Genomic DNA, 24,913 nt, shown 5'->3' with positions numbered 1-24,913 from the left:
GTGTATGTGTGTGTGTTGCTGTTTTTTTGTTTTGCTTGCTTCTATTGTTCTTGAGAATTTCATTCAGTATATATTTATCATATTTTTTTATCCTAACTCCTTCCAGATCACACGATCCATCACACCTCCCACCCAAATTCATTCTCTCTCTCTCTCTTTCTCTCTCTGAAAAAAAATAAGCCACTGAAAACCATGGAGCTGGATTAATGTTGGCTAACTGCCCATGAGAGTGGGGCATGCCCTGGGATATGGTTAATGTATTAGTGTCATTTCATAGAAGAAAACTGAATTTTCCTCTTCTAGCAGTTATTATTTTCAAATAATTCTTTGTCTATGGGTGGGACTTTGTGCCCACTTCCCCTCCTCCTGGGCTCTTGTCTGGCTTGAGCTTATGCAAGTCTTGTGCACACTGTCACAGTCTCTTTGAGTTATATGTTCCAGCCCTGCTGTGTCTAGAAAACTAAGTCCTGAAAACTGTCTGCCATCTTTTGCTCGTACACTCTTCCACAAAGATCAGTGAGCCTTCATGGCAGAGGTGTGATAAACACATCACACTCAGCTGATCCCTCAAAGTCTCTCACTCTCTGTTCTGTTGTGAGTCCCTGTGTTAGTTGCCCTCTACTGGAAGAAGAGGCTTCTCTGATGAAGGATGAGCAATGCATGATTTATGGGTATAGTGGTGTGTTATTAGGAATTATTTTACTGCTATGTTTGTTTAGTAGAACAGTAATAGGTTTTTCCTTAAGGTCTATGATTTGTCTAATCTCAGGTTTGGGGCTTCATTAACCTTCTATAACCTATAACCTATAACCTATCAGGTATAGGTTCCATCTCATGGAGGGAGCTTAAATCCAATTAAAAAGTGATTGGTTACTTCCCTAACATATATGTGACTCTGTCACCAAGGGACATAGTTTCTAGGCAGATTGTTATGAGGTATTCTATATGAAATACACATAATTTAAAGTGTAAAAGCTAATATCCACATATTTCTCTGATTTCTTTCTCATTATGTTTGTCCTTTGTATATAGGTAGGATACTGATTTTTGTGTGTTGATTTTGTATCTTGCTACTTTGCTGAAATGGTTTATCAGCTGTAAACATTTCCTGGTAGGGTCTTTTATGAGTAAAATTAAATCATATGCAAATACAGTATATTAGTTAAGGTTTCAATTACAGTAACAAACACTAAAATGAAGAAAACTTATAAGAGGAAGTGTTGAATTGGGCTTACAGTTCCAGAGGATCAGAGTCCATGATGGTGGAACAAAAGCATGGTGGCAGGGACATCTGAGAGCTCAGACCTTGATCAGCAAGCAGGAGGCAGAAAGAGCACTCTGGGAATTTAGCAAGAGTCTTTTGAAATCTTAAAGCCTGCCCCCTATGACATACCTCCTCCAACAAGACCACACCTCCTAATGATTCCCAAACATCTCCTCCTATTGGAGATCAATAATTCAAACATATGAACCTCTGGGGCCATTCTCACTCAAAACAACGTCATGAAAGTCCTTTAACTTCTGTCTTTCCTGTTTGTACCCCTGTGATTGTCCTTGCTTGAGCTAACACTTCAAGCTCATTATGAGACATTATGGGTGTAGCTTCTGACATTACTAGAAGACACAGTCTCACAGAAAACTTCTGGAACCTTGTACTCTTACAGTGTTTCCCTCCTCTCTTCCACAATGATCCCTGAGCCTTAGATGTGTGAGTGTTTTGTAGATGTATCCATTGGGACTGGGCTCCATAACTTTGCATTTTGATTGGTTGTGGTTTTCTGTAATGGTCTTAACCTGTTTCAAAAAGAAGATTCCTTGATATGGGGTGAGAGCTATACTTATCTGTGGGTATAAGGACAAATATTTAAAATGTAGTTTATTATACTGGTTCAGTGAAGCAGTGGTTATAGGCTCTCCTCTAAAATCATGACTTCCTGAGCCCTGGGTAGGTAGCTAGGTTTTCAGTACCAAACTTACTGATCAGGTTTTATTCCCATTAGAGAGCTGTTGGGTGCCACCAAGGTAATTCTGCCACTTCTGCACCCTTAGGGTTCTAGTGCCATTCTGGTCATTGCTGTAGTTCATAGGTGTCTGAGCTGGTAGGACTAGTCATTGCTCCCCTCCTATCAGCCATTTTCTAGTGCATTTCCTTGGTTCAATCAACTGTCGGTATGCTTAAATAATGGACTTGGTTCTATTCACCAGTCTGCCTATTACTTTGCCAATACCACATTGTCTTAACTATTAAAGCTTCCTAGCAATTCTTAAAGTCAGGTAATGATGTCAGAATTTCAGTTCTTCTTCAGTATCATATTGTCTAATTTTGATCCTTCTGTCTTCCCATGTGTACATTAGAATGTATTTGCTGATATCCTATAATTAAAGTAATGGGATTATAACTATGATTGTGTTGAATGTATAAATCAAGTTGGAAAGCATTTTCATCTTAATAATGATTTCTTATCCATAAACACAAATAATTTTCCTTTTGCTTAGGTCAGCTAATAATAATAATAATAATAATAATAATGAGTAATGATAATAATAGTAAAAATATAGTATTTTATTTCACCTTATATAACACAGATCTCAGCTTATAACTGTAGTCCTTTCCTACTTGATAAGGAATTTCTTTTATTCAGGCAGGTCTATTTGTAAAAATTTCCTTAGTTGTTTGCCTGTGTTTTTACTTCATGCTTGAAGGGTGGCTTTACCAAGTTCAGATTTCTGGACTTTAAACACTTCACTACAATATTATTTTCCTGATTTCATGATTTCTGGCAGGAAACTTAATGTAATTCTTATCCTTTAAACCCATATATAAAATGTTCTCTCTTCACCACTTCCCTACAGTTTTTTAAAAACCTGTCTAAAGAGCTTTGATTTTGAACATGATTAAGGCTTCTTGTTGATTTGGGATATTTATACAGCTTCGTATTGTCTGAATTTCTGTATTTGAGAACCAGTGTCTGTCATTAATTTTGGATAATTTCCATTCACTGTTACTTCAAATTCTTCTGAGACTGGTCACATAGCTCAGCAGGTAAAAGCGCTCACTGCTCAAGCCTGACACCCTGTGTTATGTCCCTGGAACCCATGGAGAAGGAGAAAGTAACTCCTGAAAGCTGTTCTCTGATTTCCACATGTGTGCCATGGCATGAATAAGCCTACGCACACATGAACACACACATATACGCATACCAGCTACTACTACTAATTATTATCTGTTTATTAATAAATTAAATAATTTTTCTGTTCCCTGTCTCTCACTAATTATATTGATATGCTCACTAGGCATAGATTACACCTTCCTTTTGCCCCACAAATTGAAGGTTTTCTATTTCATTTTTTAAATACTTTTTTGGGGGAAGGAGAGCTACTGTTTAAATGTACCAAGATCATTCTTTTCTGCATAGTCTTGCCTACTGATGAGCTTATCAATGGTATACTTTCTGTTACTGAGATTTTTATTTTTAGGATTCCCTTTTTTAATGTATTATTTGTTTGTGACTCTCTATGGCTATGTATGTGCAAGCATGTATGCACATGTGCGCATGTGTGCAGATCAGAGGACAACTTGCAGGAGTTGATTATCTCTTTCTACCATGTGGGTCTTGGAAATCAAACTCTAGTCTTTAGATTTAGCTTTGAGCACCTACACCTGCTGGGCCATCTAACTGTCCAAGATTACCTTTTCATTCCTTCTTTGAGTTTTCCATGTTTCTGGGTAAAGGAACCTTCTGCTCTTCCATTAGAGCTTCTAATACATTACTTGTAGTTATTTGTTCACTGTCCAGTGGTTCCAGATTGTGTTACCTCTAAGTCTAAGAGTGTTTGTGTTGACTCTTCAAGCTGTGTCTGTCTTGTTCTTTGGCTTCTGTAATTTTATTGAAAGCAGAAATGATAGAATAAAAAATAAAATTCTATATTTATGCTTTTGGTGTGGATGTATATGTGCATTTAGCTGGAGCTGACCTCTTTTCAAAACAATTTACTAAAACTGTATTTGCCAGAGAATTCAGTTTTCTCTGGTTTCTATGTTATCCACCTCCAAATTTCCCTATTATCTTGGGATTCCACTAAACGTTTCTTTTTTCTTTCTTCTCCTTTTTTTTTATTAAGAAATTTTCTATTCATTTTACATACCAACCACAGATTCCCCTGTCCTCCCTTCTCATGCCCCCCAGCCTTCCCCCCACCAACCCACCTCCCATTCCCACCTCCTCCAAGGCAAGGTCTTCCATGGGGAGTCAGCAGAGCCTGGTACAGTCAGTTGAGGCAGGTCGAAGCCTCTACCCCCTGCACCAAGGCTGTGCAAAGTGTCTCACCATAGGCACTAGGCTCCAAAAAGCTGGCTCATGCACTAGGGACAGGTCCCAATCCCACTGCCTTGGGGTCCCCTAAATAGTTCTAGCTAAACAACTGTCTCACTTATCCAGAGGGCCTAGTCCAGTATCATGGGTGCTCCTCAGCTATTGGTCCACAGCTCATGTGTTTCCACTAGTTTGGCTAGTTGTCTCTGTACTTTTTCAATCATGGTCTTGATGGGAGAGCAAGGAAAGAGATACCATGAAAAATGAAGACATCATGGGAATAGGGAGAAACAGAGTGCTAGGGAAGTTCCCAGGAATCCACAAGGATGACCCTACCGTAGACTACTGGCGGTGGTCAGAGGATGCCTGAACACCAGCTGTCAGATGGGTGAATACTCTAACTGTCATCATAGAGCCCTCATCCAGTGACTGATGGAAGCAGATGCAGAGCTCCGTGGCCGGATGCCAGACCGAGCTCCAGGAGTCCAATTGATGAAAGAGAGGAGGGATTCTATGAACAAGGGACATCGAGACCATGATGGGAAAAAGAAAAAGTTTCTAACCTCTGTTTCCCAGTTCCCTCAGTTCTAACTGAGTCTTCCTGTGCTGGAGTCCTGATGGAAGTGTAAGGTGCAGATGTTTTTATTCTGTACCCCATTTATGTGTCACTTATTCTTCTGTAACTGGTGGAATCAATAGTACATTCATTGTTGCCACACCGAAAAAGAAGTGTGGCCACATATTGGGTTGGAACAGAGGATAACACATTTGGGAATTAGAAGGACTTAATTTATCTTATTTTTCTTGTAATAATCAATTCATGACCTTCTGATAAGGTCAGAAAACTGAAATCAATTTTTTACTATCCAATAATCAGAAATCTCAGGTACTTTGAAAATAAGATTTAATTATACAAGGCAACTGCATTTAATATTTGATTAATTATTAAGGTATAAGATACTATAATATTTTAATCAGTTTTGAGTAGTAAGATTACCTGTGATAAATGAAGAATATAAATTTATAATCTATGAATTTTCACTTTAGAATCATAGAAATCATTATGGAAAATAATGTTACTAAGAGTATTTAACCCCAAAATTAAGTATGATTGTATTAGACTCAGTGACTACAATAAATTAAAATTCATAGTTCAATAAATGAGAAGCTGGTCTTACTAATTACATATGTAATTAGTACAGTAGGTAATTAGAGTTTGATATCAGCACCAATTGTGAACTGTGTAGTAATTCATCAGTCTTGTAAGAATGTTGAACGTCTAAGTCAGCTTACTTCTTTGAAGGGGAAATGAATGGGAAAAGCCAATACAGACTAGAGAGACAAGATATGGAAATAACATGGCTTGGCTCCAGGTGGATGTGGCTGAGAGCTCTGCTGAGCTTAGTGCTGTGTAGTCTCTACACCTTGTAGCGTCAGTTCTTTCCAGTCATCCATTATGGCAGGGCTGTTATACGCAATGAAAGTCCTGTGCATGGTGCCTGATGCATGGCATTCTCAATACACATGTTGCAATATAAGTTACTGAGAATAATGATGCACTATTAGTGAAAGAAATTATTAATACTAGGACAGAGTTTAAAGGAATTTGAATGGCATTTCTTTTCTTAACCTTGTCACTAAATCTTGTGAACATTGAAGTGTTTTAAATTTCAGAATTTTCATGTAAATAAAAATAGACCAATGATATTATATAAGGAAATGTATTATTTTCTTTCATGAAGATTATGAGAACGTGTTAATTGAACAATTCATAGGTGAAAGATAAATGATTGCTGTTGCATAATCTTATCTCATATTCAGTATAATATTCACTCTTGCAAAGTGTAATGAAATACTTTTCATCCCCCATAAAATGCACAATTAAAAGCAGGCAGGACATATTAGATAAGATTGGAATGAGAAATTGGCAAAAAATAATAATTAAGACTTTTAAAGTGTTTAGCCATCTGTTGTAAAGTCAGGAGAATGGTTGTAAAATACACAATTATAGAACTTGAAATCCTCAGGAAATATTCCATACAAGTATATGCACTTATTTTTCTTTAGACATAGCTAGTTAATATATCAAAAGATGAAATTAAACAAATGATGAAATATTTATGATACTATTATCTTTACATTTTTATCTCGCTCTCTGGTTCCTTTGAAATGAAAGTATCCCTTATGGCAGAAAGTCTGGCATGATAATATTGCCTATGTGTACAAGTGGCTTCTTCCTTCTCAGTGTTTTAGCATAACAGCAACTTATTAAGTCATATAGAATTCTTCCTCAAGGGTCCTTGTCTTTCTGCAGATCTCCCAGCTTCTCCTGTTACAGACTGGTTTGGTCCTTAGTTATTTGTCTTCACTTTTTACTTTTTCTTCCATAACTCTCATGCTACTGAGCTCCTTGTATCTGTAGTCTCAGGCCATTATCATTTCTTTTAGTAAACATTAGCTATCAATTCTAAGATATCAGATTGCCTTTATCTTTTTCTTTCCAATTTGATGTCTTTAGAAATGTCCTTGAGTGTGCTTGTTACACCCTCATTCCATGACAAGCCCTTTGTGCTGGGCACACTCCTGAGGATGAAGGAAGGAGTTTTGCAGCAGAAGGCTTGCCATTGAGGAGCATCTGTTCTTGATGGTGAGATGCATGCAGGAGAATCCCGACAGGCTGATTGACGGCTGAGTCAGTTGTCTATGAAGCACCCTCCTTACTGACATAGTCCTTCATATTCCCAGGTTACCAACATTTTTGGATGAAAACAACAGTCTAAACCACTTGAAAACCTAGCTAAGAGGAGACACAAGATGCTTGCATTTTTCAATATAACATTTATGTCACTTTATTCCTAATATTTTGGTTTTATTGTGTATATGTTAAAGTTTCTCACATACTAGTAATAGTCATGGAGAATTTTTTGGAAAGCTGAAGCTGTGTCTATATAGTTACTTAAGAAAAGTACAGATCCACACTGCCCAGCAAAATTTTTAATGGTCACAGAAAAGTTCTGCATGTATTATCGCCCAATTCAGTAGCTAAAAGCTAAGTGCAGCCACTTGGCACTTGACATTGGAAATGGAGCTAGCATTATGTGGAACTGAATGTTTTTCTACTTTAAGGTAATTTTTTAAATAGCCACTTGTGGCTAGTAACTGTCCTTTAATACAGCACAAGAATCGGCCAAGGCACGCATAGCTGTGATAAGGTCGCCACTTCAAACACTCGGCGCCACTAAGCATCACAGTAAACTTTGTCCACTAAGTTGGACACCTGCTTATTAGGTCACCCCATAAATAATCTCTGAACAGACTTCTTCAGGACTCTCTAATATTTAAAGAGCAAAAAGCAAATAAAAAGTAGTTCGGCTCAAATGGGATTCTAGTCATTTTATTGAATCTTCCTTGTGTTCAGATACTCACATGATGTTATGAATCCATTGTATTCAAGTGTTATTAGATGTATGTGGGGACTGTTCTGAGTCCTACTGGGTTTCTTGCATAACAATGCTGTCTAAATAGTGACAAGGAGACCCTAAGCCCCAGGCTTACCTCTTCACACCTTAAGTAGACAAAAGCAAATATTACTTTTCTCAGTGTTTCTGGAAAATTCCCAACACACTTGAACATCTTGGCTCATGTGCAACCTAGAATCAGTCACTTTTATGATAGAATTGATTATATCAGGAGTAGAGGGAGGCATAACTGGCCATTCATTCCAGATGTCTGGGTAGAGTTTGCATAGTTCTCGAATATAACCTTCACTGAGTGAAAGGCTGGCCAGCGTTCTTCCTTCTAATGAGTAGTTATGAGCCTGGTAACTCCACACTGGGCTTTTCCTCAGTAGATTTCTTCAGATCTCCATTGACTGCTCATTCTTCAAATACAGAAGCCCTAGGTATTATGACTTAGAGAAGTACTCTGTGCTACTTCCTCCATCTCTGCTCCCAGCACGGGGGTTGGAGCCTTGAGTTCAGCACCCTGGGTTTCACTTGCACCCAGGATATTCTCAAACACATACTATCCCTCCTAACATATCCCCTTGCAGTTCAGCACCCTGGGTTTCACTTGCACCGAGGATATTCTCAAACACATACTATCCCTCCTAACATATCCCCTTGCAGTTCAGCACCCTGGGTTTCACTTGCACCCAGGATATTCTCAAACACATGCTATCCTTCCTAACATATCCCCTTGCAGTTCAGCACCCTGGGTTTCACTTGCACCCAGGATATTCTCAAACACATGCTATCCCTCCTAACATATCCCCTTGCAGTTCAGCACCCTGGGTTTCACTTGCACCCAGGATATTCTCAAACACATGCTGTTCTTCCTAACATATCCCTTCTCCAGTGGTCAGATTTTGTTTTATTTTTGTGCTCTCAACAATGGAGATAGCATTATTTTTATGTGATGCAGCTGTGTTACTCCAAAAACATTTTTCCATGACCAACTAATGCACGACATAAATATGCACAACCCTCTAATTAGTGCAAAACATAGATTTTATTTACTTTTTAAATGTTAAGAATGTAACTGAGTCATATTAAGTTTTTCATTTTGCCATTGTATATGGCTTGTGAAACAAACACTATATTCCCCTGTGAAAGTCTCTATGACTTTCATGATGTAAACTGTGGTTAGGTAATAAAGAACAAGTAGCCTGTCCAATGGAACATCGAGCACAGTGATTATGATGGTATTTTTACCTTCAAGAACTGTGTTTCTCCACAGCATGAAATAGCAAGAAAGTAAAAGTTTGTTTTAATGTGATATTCAGTCACATAAAAAAATCAAGTTTAAGGAAGATAATATAATAGGTTAATGGACAGATACGTGTATGTGATAGGAGGAGACAACACTTTTCTCTTTGTGCGAAACAGTAAACCTGCCTGCATAGCCTGATGACCCCGTACAATAACCCACACATGTATTTCATTGTTCTTGCTAGCTTATAGTCACAGGGACAGTGTGGGGATGCAGTGTCCCGTTTCAGTCTTGTCTTTATTTGCTAGAGCAGCAGGTGCAATGTGGACCTGAAGACAGCAAGTGTCACTTTGAATCCCAGCTTCTCATTCTTTGGGACTTTTTAAAAAAATATCCGCTACTTAGTATTGCTGGGAAGGGGAGGTTTGCTACAATTAAAGTGCCACATTGTGTCCGTTATCACACAAGCAGAAAACCAAAGCCATTTAACTTGTACCATTTACAAAATAAATTCAGTGCAATCATACATAATGTTCAAAATATTTTAAAATAGCATGAGAGTTTGATCTAATCATTGAAAGGCCAATGAAACAGATACTTTCTATGCAAAAGACATTATTTAAAGCCACAAAGTGATATGTTCTTTCTATATCTAAATATTTAACTTTTTTTTCAAATGAACTATTCTAAAAATAAAACATTTTTACAAAAAGCTAGATTATCCAATTTGTTTGCCATACATGAACATACAAACTAATTTGTTGATCTGTGACATAATATGAAACATTACAGAAATAAAAGCGTGCCAAATTATCTTTGAATTTCCTATCTACAAAAAGGCTATTTCAAAATCTGTTAGACTTCTTCAGGGGAATTGATAGACTTGTGAATGTATAAATAGTAAACATATTTTATGTGTTTCAAAATTCCATTGAGAGGTTTCCTAAAATGTATTATGATTCATCTACAACATAGCCTTAAAAATATGAAGAGTAATTATCCAGCTTTTACTGAAGTTTTTAAACACTGATATTACGTTTTCATTAAAGTTACCTATACATGCATGGAAAATGACTTCTCCTAGGATTTATTGCTAGAATAATATTCACTTTCTTGAAGAAATGGTATGCCTACTTATTACAATACACACATTGATTTTATAAACTGCCCAGAAGATTATGAGGAGAGAAAGAGATAGAGGTAAGGGATGGTACATGCAACTAGGCCAACTAGCAGGGATTCAAATTAGGAAAGAAGATATCTATCTATCTATCTATCTATCTATCTATCTATCTATCTATCTATCTATCTATCTATCTATTTCTCTCAGACAAAGTTCAGGAAGTTTGTATACACAGTAAGCTTCTGAGTTTGCAAATTTCCCATGTTACAGGTTGAGACTTTATGCTGATTCAATCTTATTTTAGAAATTATATTGGAGTGCATAGTCCAAGGTATTGTATATGTTTTACAAATAGTCAGAGAGGAAATGGAGGTGAGAATGAATAGCGCTTAGAAGCTGTTTTAGTGTTTTCTACTGCTCTGAGGAGACACCATGACCATGGCAACTCCTATAAAGGAAACCTTTAATTGAGGGGGCTCACTTACATTTCAGAGGTTCAGTCCACCATGGCAGGGAACATGGCAGCATGCAGGCAGATGTGGTGCTGTAGCTGAGAATCCTACACCTTGACTCAGAGGCAACAGGAAGTCAACTGACTGTCACACTGAGTGAAGCTTGAGGAAAAGACCTCAAAGCCCCCACAGTGACACACTTCCAACAGAAGGAGTGGCCCAGATTAAAGGCTTGCCCTCCAGCCTCAAGGTCTGGATTAAAGGTGGGTGTCATCCAGCCTCCTCCAACAAGACCACACTTCCTAATAATGCCACTCTTTATGAGCTTCTGGAGGCCAAATGCATTCAGACTACCACAGAGTCTCTGGGGCTATCCATCCTCCTAGTGACCATGAGTTGGTTTCTCCTTCCTCACATAATGGAGATTGCCAGAGACTGAAAGTACCATTTGATCTGTCCTTGTTTTGTTTCTCTTCCTAGAGTTTCATCACTGATTGATCTAAATCAAGCAGTTGGCCTATTCAGTTATTTTCTTAATAAGAGAGGAGACCATGGAAAGGAAAGCAAACTTTTCATTCAGCACGTGGGCTCCACCAGAAGCTGTGGCTATGTTGAGAACATAGAGAAGAGATAGTCTTTAGTTCCCAGTTGCTCAGAGTCTGATTCCAAGATACTCTACTTACCCATTCCCCTAATCACTATGAGCATCTTCGCAGCCATCTGGTTGGCATACTTTAGTAAAACTTCCAAACACTCTCATAAAGGCTGTAAGTTTGTCGTCTTGCTTTTTGTATCAAACCTGGAGGTTGTTCTACCACTGCCTGCATGAGTGCATTCAGAGTAATGTTTGTTCAGCAGTATTCCAAGAAGTTCCTTTGCTAGTTGATGATGTTATCAAATTTAGACCCAGCTCAGTATTCTAAAAGGACTCCCAACACTTCCAGCATCTCCAGATCATTAGGTTTTGGTTTGTGTGTTTATTTGACTGTGTGTTTCCAGAATTCTCAGGCTTCTTTTAGTTTGTCTCTTGGGCTCTGACTTCATTGACCATCTCTGCCTGTCTGTCTTACAGGCTCTACTTCCTCCTGCTCTCTCTGTTTTCAATAACGCATCTCACAGCAGAAACCTGGGAAACACGGGGCGCCTACAGTTCAGCCCTGTTTTCTGACAGTTCTTTAATTTTTCTGATAGTCTTTATTTCATAATGTATATATACAATGTGTTTTGGTCATATCCACCCCATGTTCCTCCTGCAACTCCTCCTGACCCCCAACATATCCCCTCCTAACTGCACATCATTTTTCACTCCTTAAACCAACCAAATCCAGTTAGTGCCTCCCATGCTCATGAGTGTAGGACCATTTACTGGAGTGTGGACAACTAACCAGAAGCCACACTGGAAACAACAACAAAAGCTGAATAACTCTCCATCCTCTTCGCATCAACTGCCAGTTTCTCTGTGGCTGCACTGGGCCTTATGTGCCCCTCCCTCATCCATGCTGGCATGTTGATTGGCTTTATCTTGTGCAGATCTTAAGCAGGTAACCACACTGCGGTGGGCTCAGGAGGTTCCATAAGACACTGATTGACAGCAGTAGGCCCCAATCTCTGGCTCTTACAAGCCCTGGAGTGTTCACAGAGCTTTCTTCACCTGCTGCTTCTAGTTCAGTTCTTTTCCTTCCAGTTTCTGTCTCTGATGGTGATTAGCCTAGCCTTTACTCCTAAAAATGAAGACTGATTGAAAATGGCCTCAATTTCTTTCCTTTTAAGTCGTAATCCGAGATCTCTATCCACAACTTTAGATACCACTGACTTAATTTTTTTCTGTGTTGTGGTTGAACTCAGGGTCTCATGCTTGTTAATCAGTATTCGTCACTAAGCTGTTGTGACATTTTAAAAATCTTATACCTGTTGTGGACCTGGGTTGATCCTTCTGAGATGCTCTGCAGACACGTGGTCTTAATAGTTTTGAAGCAGACTGTCCCATCTTGGCCCCCAATGCTTCATCCTCTTGGTTTTATTCTTTTACTGCTCCTCCTTAAACCATACAAGCTTGATCATTGGACTTGCCTTGGCTCCATCTCCTCCCTCTCCTTGTCCAGGTTCATAGTTTTTCTGTCACCTGATTTTTTTCCGTTTAGAACTGACTACCTTTCTGAGTCTTCACTTTTACTTCCGTAGTCACAGGATGAATTTGCACAGAACAAATGCTCCATAAACATTTGTAGGCACATCATTCTTCTGTTGTCTGATATCAACTACTCATGAAGAAACAATGAGCCCAATTAAAGCCAACACAATGAAGTCTCAGTGACAGTGACATTCCCTTTTGCTACCCCTCAGGAAAGCACCGTATTTAAACCACCTGAGAGGGAAGAACTGTTAGTAAAACAACCTTGTTCTTTGAGCCCCTGCAGGACATAAACTCAGCAAAAATCTGTTCAAACCACATCTCTAATTAAAAGTTTTAGCTGCCAAATCACATGTTCCAGTTAAAGCCACGTTAGTGTGATGGAGTGCTTGGTGGGTGATGGTGCAGGTTTCCATTTCGCTGCAGAGTTTCTCGTGGGAAACTCCCATGAAGAAGCGTGATGCCTCCCTGTTGGCTTTCACTTCAGAAAGGGAAACTGTGCTAAGATTCTGAATGACTCTCTTCTTAAGCAAAAGAGATATCAGTTCAGTGGTTTTCCTCAGGGTCTTACTGAGTTATGTGGGGCACGATTATGCCTATTAAATTGATTTACCAGATGGAAGGTTGTATTTTATATTTAGCTGATTAAATTGTAAGAGACTGGAATTATGTCACATACCATAAAGATCTTATATAAGAACAAAAACAATTTTAATTAACTATATTTTAAGACTAATTAGAAATTTAAGCTGATTCTCTCTCCTTTTTTATTTACATTGAACCAGAAAGGGAAATTGTTCTTAAAAGTAGGCATCATGATAGAGTATGTGGCTTGTGTATTTATTGTCTTATTTTTAAGTAAAGATGTAGGATAGTAAGAGAATTATTAATGACATACCCAATGCTTAGCAAACGGATAACAATTTACTTAAAATTATTACTTATCATTTTATAATATTTGACTTAATATAATAATTTAATGTTGCAGATGAAATCTCTAAGAGGAAAACATAAAAATATTCCTACTCAAGTTTTGGAAATTGTTTGCTTATCATGCTTATTTAATTATTTAAAAAGTATTATTAGTATTTTAAAGTTAAAATAAGTTATTCTTAATTTATACCCTATAGAACTCCCACAGAATGATTAAAAAGAAAAAAATATTTTTTTTTCCTTTTTGTATTATTTTGTGGATAAGCAAACATACTAGTAAAACATTTTCTCTTTGTAGAAAGTCAAATATTATAAAATGATAAGTAGTAATTTTAAGTAAATTGTTATCTTTTTGCTAAGCATTGGATATGTCATTAATAATTCTCTTACTATCCTACTTTTTTACTTAAAAATAAGACAGTAAACACACAGCACAGTAAAACCAGACCCACTGGGAGCCAGTATTCCCCAGTCGCCGACTTCTAAAGCAGTGACTGGCTTGGAATGCTGGGCTTAGCATGATGGGCTCCTAGTGGCTTCCACACCAGGGTTGCTGTAAACTTAAAAGGTAAGAGAATACATCTATTACCTAACAGTTCTAGATGTCAGAATGAGGGTCCCAGGGCTAGCATCGTGTCACCAGGACTGTGCACCTGTGTGGAGTCCCCAGTGGACATGTTTTACCTCATTTTCCAGCTTCTGAATAGTTTCTGCCTGTAGTTTCTGATGTAGACTCCACCTTCAAAGACAACAGCGACTAGTCTTACTTTTTCTCAAGCCATGTCATCTGACATGCACTGGTTCTCTATAAGTTGTAGAGAAAAACTGTGTGACAACTGTGGGTCCACTTTAAGCCAAGAGAATCTCCTAGCAAACTTAAATTCATCGTTACCTTTAATTCACCCTTTACTATGTAGTATAGCATTCAGGCAGCTATCAGCACCTGGGGTTTCCTCAGATTCATCCATCTGCCTCCCTACTGATGTGTAGACTGTCTTCCTTATTGTTATTCCTTAAATACCACAGTATAACAAATATCATCACACCGTTTACATCTTGTGGGCCATTATGAGTAATTTAAGTTGTAGGCAAATACATGAACATCTACCTGTGTCAGATTTTTAAGTGAAAAGCAGAGTAAATGGGAGTGTGTTAAAGAATATGTACAGGACAGCTAATATGATACATAAGCCCAGTCAAATGCATAATTTGATTCTCATTTTCATAATTTTTTTAAATACAAACACAAAAGAAATATGTTATCAGGGTATGGTCCATTTTTAAACATCCAAAATACATATGATTTATACAACCAGATTTATACATATGATTTATACAACCAGAAGACTGCAATAAATATTATAAAATGAACACTTCAGAAGACTCACCATAAATTGTTAGTAAGGTTTACCAACAGATTTTGAAAAGGAATAATTCTCTGTTAAAAAGCAGACATTGTTAGTATATTTGCAGTAAGAGAACAGAAAGACATGTACTACAGAATTTCTCAAAGAGGAATTGTATAGGAAATGGCACTCACATATTACTACAAACATGGCTAGTTATTGGAAGTCAGACTTCCCCCAAATGATTTTAAAGAAATTTACATATGAATTTCATATTTTAAATGGTTATAATTAGAAATAATATCATAATGCAGAAACTCTGACTCATAACATTAAAGATTCATATTATCCAAGCCAAGAGAGTTGCAATTGAAATGCTCTTCCTGCATAATACTGAATACCACTTTCAAAGATTCATATTGCTTGCCTAATTATGGACTTTTTTTTTTTTATTTTTCAAGACAGGTTTTTCCGTGTAGCCCTGGCTCTCCTGGAACTCACTCTGTAGACCAAACTGGCTTTGAACTCACAGAGATCCACCTGCCTCTGCCTCTGGAGTGCTGGGTTTAAAGGTGTGCACCACCACCGCCCAGCAGAACTTTTACCTACAGTAACTTCCACCATTTTTTTTTCAGTCAGGGTCTTTCTCTGTAGCCTTAGACTGTTCTTAAGCTCTTTGTCCTCTTTCCTGTGTCTCCCAAGCACTGGGATTACAAGAGTGTACCCCCATGCCTACTAATCTAATGTCTTTTGATTAACTGGGTTAGAGAAGACTCTAGGCCTCTCCAGTGTCGTTCATAGCAGTGGGCTATACTGACGAGACATGTAGGACCTGAGCATAAGTGAGAAGAATGACTTGGCAGGAACTACCCCAGGACACATAGTCTCCACAGAGGACACAGAGTGAGCGCATGACAGAGTATCCACTGTCAAGTGACAGTGTGCTAGAAACACGAGTGACTAAGGCAGCTTACAGGTAGGGAACATCAAGAACAATCCAGAAGGGGGAGAGGTGATGCCCCTAAGCTGACAGGTGCCCAGGGTATCAGCAAGAAGGCATCATGCCACAGAAAGGATCTGAAGTTGACACTGGAGGTTGGGTCTTCACCTGTGGTCAGAAAGCTCAACATTCATGGCAAAGACTCATTATCATAAGAAATATTTGGTAACCTAGTACTTATTCTTGGCTAATAATCACCCTAATGAGTATTTTGAAAGAAACTTTATTTAAGATATTCACATAAGTAATATTTTTAACTCAATGGCCCCTTTTTTTCTTGTGATCATTCCTAATGGAGATATTCTGCATTCTATGATGTGTGTGTGTGATATTGAATATTTGTGTCAAGATTATTAATGTAAAGAACATTCATAACCTAGGATTAAACATTATTTGAGGACTGGAGAGATGGCTCACCAGATAAGAATGCAGTCTGCTCTTACAGAAAACTTAGTCCCAGCATCCACATGGTGGTTCACAATCATCTGAAACTCTGGTTCTCAGGGTCTCGGTTCCTTCTGCTGACCTCTGTAGGCCAGTCGCTCATGGTAGTGCCCAGATAAGTATGCAGGCAAAACACCTATACATACAAAATAAAATAATATTTTAATTCCTTAAAAGTCAAGTACGATAAAATGCACATAGTAGGTAATAATTCTCAGTGGATAGTTACATATTTCAGAAAGAAATAATAAGTAGGTTTATACTTTGTAAAAAAGGCAAAGAAAATACGTGGTCAGTTACTAATAAAAGTATTTTAAATAATAATGAAAGTCCAGAAATGGATTATTACTTTTAGTGTTTTTTATTTAACTTTTTTTATTTACTTTACATCCTGACTGCATTTTAATAGATGTGTTGCATTAAGCTCAGGAGTCTACCAGTTGTAGGTATGCATCTCTCTTTTTATATTTTTATTATATTGGTTGTGCTTTGTTTCAGTATAATTTCCTTACTCTTACATAGGCCGTGTGAGACATTCAGAGAGAACCACTTCTCAATCTTTTGCCCAGATGTGTGATGAACAATATTGTTACTTCTTTTTCATAGATGATTAAATAATTTGCTGAGATTAATCTACTCTCCCATGATTAGAATTAGCACAAGAAAGAGTTAGCATTGGAGTTTGTTTCTGGTCTGTTTGTGTCAGAGGCCTGAACATGCCCCCAGAAGATTTCCTGGGGGGTTGTATGCATATGTACTCATGCAAATCATGATTTTCCCTGGGTCATCCTTAACTACCCTGTCACACATGCCAGTTTCCTAGTGTTGCCAAGCCTGGGATTTCTGACTTGTTAACCTCTGCTTCTAGGACTGAACTTTATTACTAATTTCCTCATTTTTATTTTTATACACAACCTTCCTAGGTATATTCTGCACCATTGAGATGAGTAGGAGAATAAAGATTTAAAATGCCTTTCATTCATGAAACATTATTCAGATGTGTGTGCTGACTCTTGTTCTTTTTACTTTGAAATGACATTTAAAAAAGGTCCTAGGGCCCATTCTACTAATGTTCTTTTATTTTCAGCCCCAGGACCTTGCACATCATTTTTGATGTAAGGTTTTTGTCTTAGCAGGCAGACACATTCAGATGTGCATACACTAAAAATTAGGTCGTCTGTTTTTTTCATTGAGATATAGAGGATACATGTGGAGTAAAGAAGAAAAGGTGATTAGTGCAACCAGCCAGGAAGCACAGTCATACAGAAGTAGATATTCTGCAAAATTAGTCATCTCCTCTGACCTCTGAGGATTAGCAAGTGAGTAACATGGCAATCTCCGGCCCTAGGGAGCGCAGAGCATTGAAAGTGAAAGTAACTCTAGGGAAAGCAGCAGCTGGTCGTTAATCCCCTTGTCTAGGTGTTTGTCAGTTTTGAACAGTGTGTAGAGTTCTGCAGACTTGCCTGAGAGCTGTCTGACATTATATTATCATGCTCACCACTGAGATACTCTGGTGACTTATAATTACTGAGATCCAGACAGAAGCCTTTGCTAGGACCATTGAATGACCTTTCCTTATGAAGATTGTATTACAGATTTAAAAAAATAAGTTTATGTTGCAGTTTGTAGTGTATTCATGATTTCTAGTTTTTGGAAAGTCAGGTATTTTCTAGATTTACAAAGATTAAATCTATAATCTTTGTAAAATAAATATATATAGGGTATCAAATTCCTTTTGAAATATGATGATATTACATCTCCTCCAACCAAAAGAAGTTGGCTAGGCTTTCTTTCCTTATAAATATCAGTAGTATTTGCACAATTATTACTGTATGAAACCTGAAGTATCTGACCTTGTAGAAGAGACAGTGGAATCTTTGTTACCAGGAGTTCTGGAGGACAATGGATACAAAGTCACGGCATGGTAGGAGGGATATCTGTTGGTGTTCTGCTACAAAAAGCGTGATTATAATTAATAGTGTTATATTGTATAATTTAAAATAGATGGCAGAGAAGATTTTGAATGTTCTCATCCCAAAGAAACCATGTGCTTGAGATGAGGGAATAACTGAATCTTTCTGAATTGATCAATACGTAACATGAAGGTTCAAAATCATCCTATCCTACCCAGTAAATACACGTAGTTATAACCAGTCAGTAAAAAACTTAGATAGAAATATTGGTAGCATTAAAACATTTAATAAACAATCTCCAAGGATAAATTAATTTTCAAGGCTCCCCAACTTTTGATTGCCTTTCCTTTCTTGACCAACTTTTCCACATCCTCTTTGGTCATCTCCCACAGTCCTTATCGTCTTCTTCATTCATCCCATAGTGGTACAGTTACTGACAGCTGCCACTTACTAATTATCCCCCTTGGGTCTTACACTACTGACCTTTGAGCCTAGATGGTTCCTTGTCATTGAGGGAACCCCATGCATTGTGGGATGACTGGAAGTACCTATGACTCCTGCATGCTAATGATGGTATCATCTTCTCATACTGATGACCAATGATGTCTCAAATATTGTCACATGTCTTTGGGGACATATCTTCTCTGGTTTAGAACCAATGTCTTATCTTATAGGAGACAATATTACACTCAATTCTCTATTAACTGAAACTGATAAAGGAGTCTATTAATCAGAGTTGAGTCGCCGATGCTAAGGAAGTGATGGATGAATGAGAAAAGGGAGAAAGGGCTTATGGACCATATTATCATCGGCATTATGGCTGATTGGCCATGCTGTTTATAAGGGAAAGATCAGGGTTAAAGGGTTGTAGATACACCCAGAAAATGGTGACAGCAAGAAGCCATTCACAAGGCTGAAGGAGAAGGAACAATTGATCCTTTAGTTCTAAAGTCATGGATCAGTGACAGTCAGAGAGGAAGGGAAGGCAGGATGTACAAAGCTGAGACCACCAATAAGTACCCTCTGTCTCCCTCCACTGCCTCCTGAAGTGACAAGCTGGTGCTTTTGTTCCCTCTTGACAGCCAGTGTTTAATCCATTAGGTTTCACCAAAAGTTGTGAGTAGATCTCAGCCTGAAAAAAAGAAAGCTGTTTTTTGTTTTTTGTTTTTGTTTTTGTTTTTGTTTTGTTTTGTTTTGTTTTTTTTTGAGTAGGTGATAGGCAAAACAGAAAAGTTGTTGGTAGAGTGAATATTGGGGACTCAAAGTCCTTTTATATGATGTCAATATTTTCAAGCACAATATAAATTACACAATAAAAAAGAAAAGAGCTTGCTTTTTCTATATCTGAGAAATGCAGTACTTAGTTTAAGCTGATGGCTGCAGGAAAGAGAACAAGAGAACAAAGAAGTATAGACACTTAATGTCTTACAGTGGTGGGGGCATGCCGTGCTCTGAGCTCTTTGAAAGGAAAGGTGTCCATTGATCAGAAGCTTCAGGAACACTGTGTTCACTGGCACTTTACAAAAGCTATCTTCTAATATTTATGACATTCTACTGTAAGGAAAAGAGGAGTATCTAGCATGTTTAGGATAGGGCAGGGTGCCTGCCTGGCTTCATCCCATTGCCTCTGTAACATTGGACAAGTTACCCACCCTTTGTAGTTTAACTTCCACATCAATACTATAACATTATAGATAGCATAAATACCATATGCATATTTTATGTATAAGCAAGTTAGTATTGATAAAACACTTAGGATAGTATTGCAACATAGAAACTAACATATAATGTCAGTTGTCATCAGAAACAGCCTTGTGATCACACCACCAACACCATCATTATCATAGATAATGGACTTCGACTACACAAAGATGGGACCCATTGCTTGCATTTTTCTAACATAATTATTTAAAAATATAATAAATGATAACCATATAGATTTGCTATTTGGAATAATATAGGCAAAGAAATAGTAATATACATATGGGTGATGTGAGTTTGTGTTTTCAAACATATACACTAACTTCAAACTTCAATTCCACCTTGGTCAGCTTCTTTTCTCCTGACTGGCTACTGAGGACATGGAAAGGGTTACTCACAGTGGCACCAGTTCATGTTGTGTTACTGTGTTGAGTATGTTTTCCCAGAGTTTTAGGTTAGAAACTACTGACAAAGAAATATTTCAGGAGTCAGAATTAGACGTAAATTATGTTCTGCGGAGGTGTCTTCCTATTACCAGGGGTCAGGTCAGAGTCTCCAACCTCACATTAAATTACTGTTTTAGTGGTTATTGAATTTCAGTCTTGAGAGAATTTAGAGGCCAGGCAGTGAAGTATAATAAATCTTACTCAGACCTACCAGTAATTACTGATTAAACCTCCCATTAACAATTACAGTTGTGCTAGATAAAAGTTAAGTAGAAAAGTGATTTTTGCTTCCATTTCACATTCATGTTGAGAACAACAGAACTTATTTTATGAAATGACTACTATATTTGTCTGTTTGATTAATGTAGAGTCAACACCTTATTTATATGGTTTGGTTTTTCATTTGAGAAGAATGGACCAGGAGAAGATAGGCTTTCTTATTTATTTAATTTTTTTTTAAGTTTAGACACAGGAGAATTTGGCTCTTTATTTTTTAATTTTTATCTATTTTCTTTGTCTCAATTCCCAGCCTCAGAGCCCAACTTGAAGGTGCGGTCCAGGTTAAAACAGAAAGTGGCAGAGAGGAGAAGCAGCCCCTTACTCAGGCGGAAGGATGGAAATATTGTCACTTCATTCAAGAAGCGAGTGTTTGAGGTGACAGGTAATTGAGGATTGGGTAGTCACACACTAACACCTGCTGGTCACAGGAATTCCATTTTAAGTCTAGAGTAAATATGTCTGCTCGTTAACCAAACTTATTTTGAGAACTATTTCTTTAAAGGCAATATCTTTGAAAACTCACCAATAGTTGAGTAAACCTTGCTATGTGTGGAAGAGGGGAAGCCACCTATGTGTCGATCCTGGCTAAGCCATACCAGTGCTTGCCCTGTTCTCTAGAAAGGGCAGTCCATCTGGGAAATGCCAACCAGTAGACTATAACTTTTAATGAAATCTGATCAGAAATGAGCAGAGGGAGTTTCAAGAAGAGCATGTCCCTCCCCCCTACTCAGACATGAATGTAGGAAATACATCTGGGAAAATTAAACTATGTGGAACACAAAATCCTTGACTTTTCAACAAATTTACAGAACTCATAAATGACTTTATGTGTTTACTAGTGGTCTGGGACTCATGGCAGGAGGGGGAAATACTGCTTTTTATGAAGGGGAAAGGACTGTCGTTTTCACTGGTCTCAAATGGAAGAGTTCATATTTTTTCAACTGCCTGGTTAGAAGTGGGGTGAGCAGATTAGGAAATTTAACCTGATGGCTTACAAACCCCTCCGTCCCGTTTGTACCTGTTTGAAATTAGAGAAGTACCCAAGAATACAAGGACCTAAAAGGCTAGCCACAATAATGCTGGCTACGGCTTCCTAAGGATGCAGGAACTCGAAGGGCTACACGGAATAAGACCGACCACCATTTACTGGGTGCTCAGAGGGATGCGTTGTGCTGGACAATACGCAGGGGAAAGAGGTTCTGGTCGGAAGCTTTGTTCTCTTTCCTAAGGAACTGTGTGACTCTTCCTGTGTAAGCAGTTGCTCTCAGATCACATCGCACCCTTCACATTTTTCAAATAATGGGTTTCCTATCTCTCCTTTAGTCAGAGCCAGTTCAGAGAGGAAAGGAAAGAGTCTGAAAGAGGAGAAATAAGTTAGGTAAATCACTGAAGCTTAAAAGTGACAGATTATTTCAGTTTGTAAAACACACCTTAGCCTCCTCTCTAGTCACAATAGATTGGTATTGCTAAGTAAAAATAGTATTTGATGATTGTATTTTGAAAACTGTTTCCTTGAGGATGAGAAATTTTGAAGAAATGAACAATAATTTATTTTAATATCGATATATAATCACAAGTTTATAGTAATTAAATTCTAAGTTTGAAATATAGATTTGTTTTCTTAATTTTATGAGATAAAAATTCATCCTTTTCATCTCAGGAATGATGTGAAACGTACCTGCCTTGTGTGGCTACAACTTCTATACACTTCCAGCCTGTGAGCGGGTGCTGGCAGATATTTTAATGAACATTTTGATTGCTACTTTTAATTTCAAACTAGTATTTTCCACTGAGTCTAAATGTATTTGGAGTATCTGAACTTCCACACACCAGTGTCTGCACCTGGTCCCCTTCCTCGTTCCCAGCGGACTTCCATCTAATTGGATAGTCAGTGTTTTCAGAGCCCAGTGGGAGCTACCACAGTGCCATAGCAGCTAGACTGCATTTCTGCCAGTCTTCTCTTTTTCTCCTTCCATGTACAGGTTGAAGTGTCTGCTCTTTTTTCTCTTTCTCTTCTTCATTGTTAGTGTGTAAGAGCAAATTGCCATCCCACACGTTTTCAAATCCAAGTTTGTTCTGCCTCTCTTCTTCCAATTGGTTGTCTTCTTTTAAAACGTTCTGCACTGACTCAACCCCATGCCTGCTGTGGCCTTCCATCTCCCTTCTCTGCTGCTCCTGTTCCCCAGAGGTTTATCATTCTTCAAGGACAGTTCCAAAGCCTTCCGTTGCCCCAGGTTTGCCTAGTGTATCCATGAAAGCACTCAGTACTTGCTCTCAGGTCCTAAGCTGTTTGTGGTGTGGGGCCCTGGTACAGTAGTTGGTATGCTACAATCACAGAGGTTTCTATTTAACAAAACACTTTCATTTTAATATCATATAAAATACATAAGATAATTTAAGATGGTAAAGAGAGAAGAGTGTTTAAGAATATAGTGTTTTTAAAAGTATGGAAATGAAATATTAGTGAGAAATCACAGCCATCCTGGTAACATAAGAACCAGCAAAAGAAGCACCTGTAAGAATTTTTTTTTTTTTTTAAAAATGCACTTAAAAGGAGAGATGGAATGGTTCAGAGGTTAAGAACACTGACTGCTCCTCCAGAGGTCCTGAGTTCAAGTCACAACAACCACATGGTGGCTCAGAAACATCTGTAATGAGATCTGGTGCCCTCTTCTGGCCTGCAGGCATATGTGCAGACAGAACACTGTATACATAATAAATAAATCTTTTTTAAAAAAGCACTTAAAAAAGCTATGTGGCTGTGGTAATGCATGCCTCTAATGCAAGCACTAGGGAAGCAGAGAGGATGGTCAGGAGTTTGGGCCAGCCTGGGCTGGATGGTGTGGCCCTGTTTCAAAGAAAAAATATACAAGATGGAAAGAAGGTACACAATAAAGGCAATGTTGAGAACAACCAGATTAATCAAAATGTGATAAAAAATATAAACAGAAAGGCAGTGAACATATGAGACAGAGCATTTTGTAGTACCAATAGTTTATTCCAGTGCCATAATAAGCCAATGTCAGGACCAGAATTCAGCCACCAATTCCCTGTTCTTCTGATTGCACTGTACTTCAGAGTAAGGCAGGACTTGGTGTAGAGAGTTGAAAGTTAAGTTATTTTGATGGAGGTCAGGAAAATACTGTTTGGAATTTGTGGGCTCCTGATCAATGGGGAAGAAGATCATATCTAACTAAATTTGCAGGTGGGATTAGTGAAACGAGTGAGTGAGATGATTAGAAGAAAAGTGTGTGAACAGCATGATGTGGGAAAGTGTGTGTTTGTACAGAGAGTGAATGACTTCCCTTGACTGAGAGCAGAATTGACGAGAGTAGGAACAAACAGTGAAAACATTTCGTAGGACTTTTCTGGGAAGAATTTTAAAGACAATCTTCAAAGACTGCTCTAGTGACTCTGAGCAGTAAGAGTTTATGCCATAGTTTAAGAGAAGACACCAAAGTTAAACTGGAATGGCAATAGTCAGACATCTACAAGATGCGCTGAAGAAGAGGAGGAAAGGCCAAGTGGCTTGGGTGAAAAAGAGAGGCAGGATGACTAAGGGTGGAGCACAATACAGACACAGCAGGAAACATTCCATATTAAAATATGGTGTGAGCTATACACATGTATTTGGGGATTAAACATACCCAAAATTCTGCCTGGAGGACTTGCTGCTCTTCTAGGGGACCTGAGTTTTGTTTCTAACACCCACTTGGAACAGCTCACAACTGCCTGTAATGCTAACTTGGGGGTACTTGACACCTTCTCCTGACCTCACTAAGGACACAGACACACACACACACACACACACACACACACATAAGTAAAAACAAAATAAATATTTAAAAAATCCAACATTTCAAAGGAAGTCAGACTAAAATTTTTGAGAGTTACACAAGAAATACTACGTGTATGAAAGTAGTGTGCCCAAGGATAACATTTAACATGGGAGCAAAGAGAACGAGGAGGTTCAGCTGTAAACACAGTGCACGTCTGTGCGCGGAGACTGAAGGGAGAAGGAGACGGAGAAAAGGGTGTAGAGGAAGGGCTGGTAGTCTGGGACTATTCTGTCAAAAGCCTTAAACTTTAGTGGCATTTGAAAGAAAGGTTGTAGTTGACAGT

General features: G+C 38.1%; 1 protein-coding gene across 1 annotated transcript in view; it reads left to right on the top strand.

The window, feature by feature from the left end:
- The window catches only part of Hdac9 (histone deacetylase 9), a 157,768-nt gene that overhangs the window by 99,616 nt on the left and 33,239 nt on the right, over positions 1 to 24,913 (top strand). The window contains exon 6 of the mRNA XM_059279554.1: positions 21,042 to 21,173. Coding sequence (XP_059135537.1) covers positions 21,042 to 21,173 — 132 coding nt within the window. The remainder of the gene's footprint in view (positions 1 to 21,041; positions 21,174 to 24,913) is intronic.

This window comes from Peromyscus eremicus, chromosome 14, assembly GCF_949786415.1.
Source record: "Peromyscus eremicus chromosome 14, PerEre_H2_v1, whole genome shotgun sequence".
NCBI lineage: Eukaryota > Metazoa > Chordata > Mammalia > Rodentia > Cricetidae > Peromyscus > Peromyscus eremicus.
This window is presented reverse-complemented; position numbering and strand designations above follow the sequence as displayed.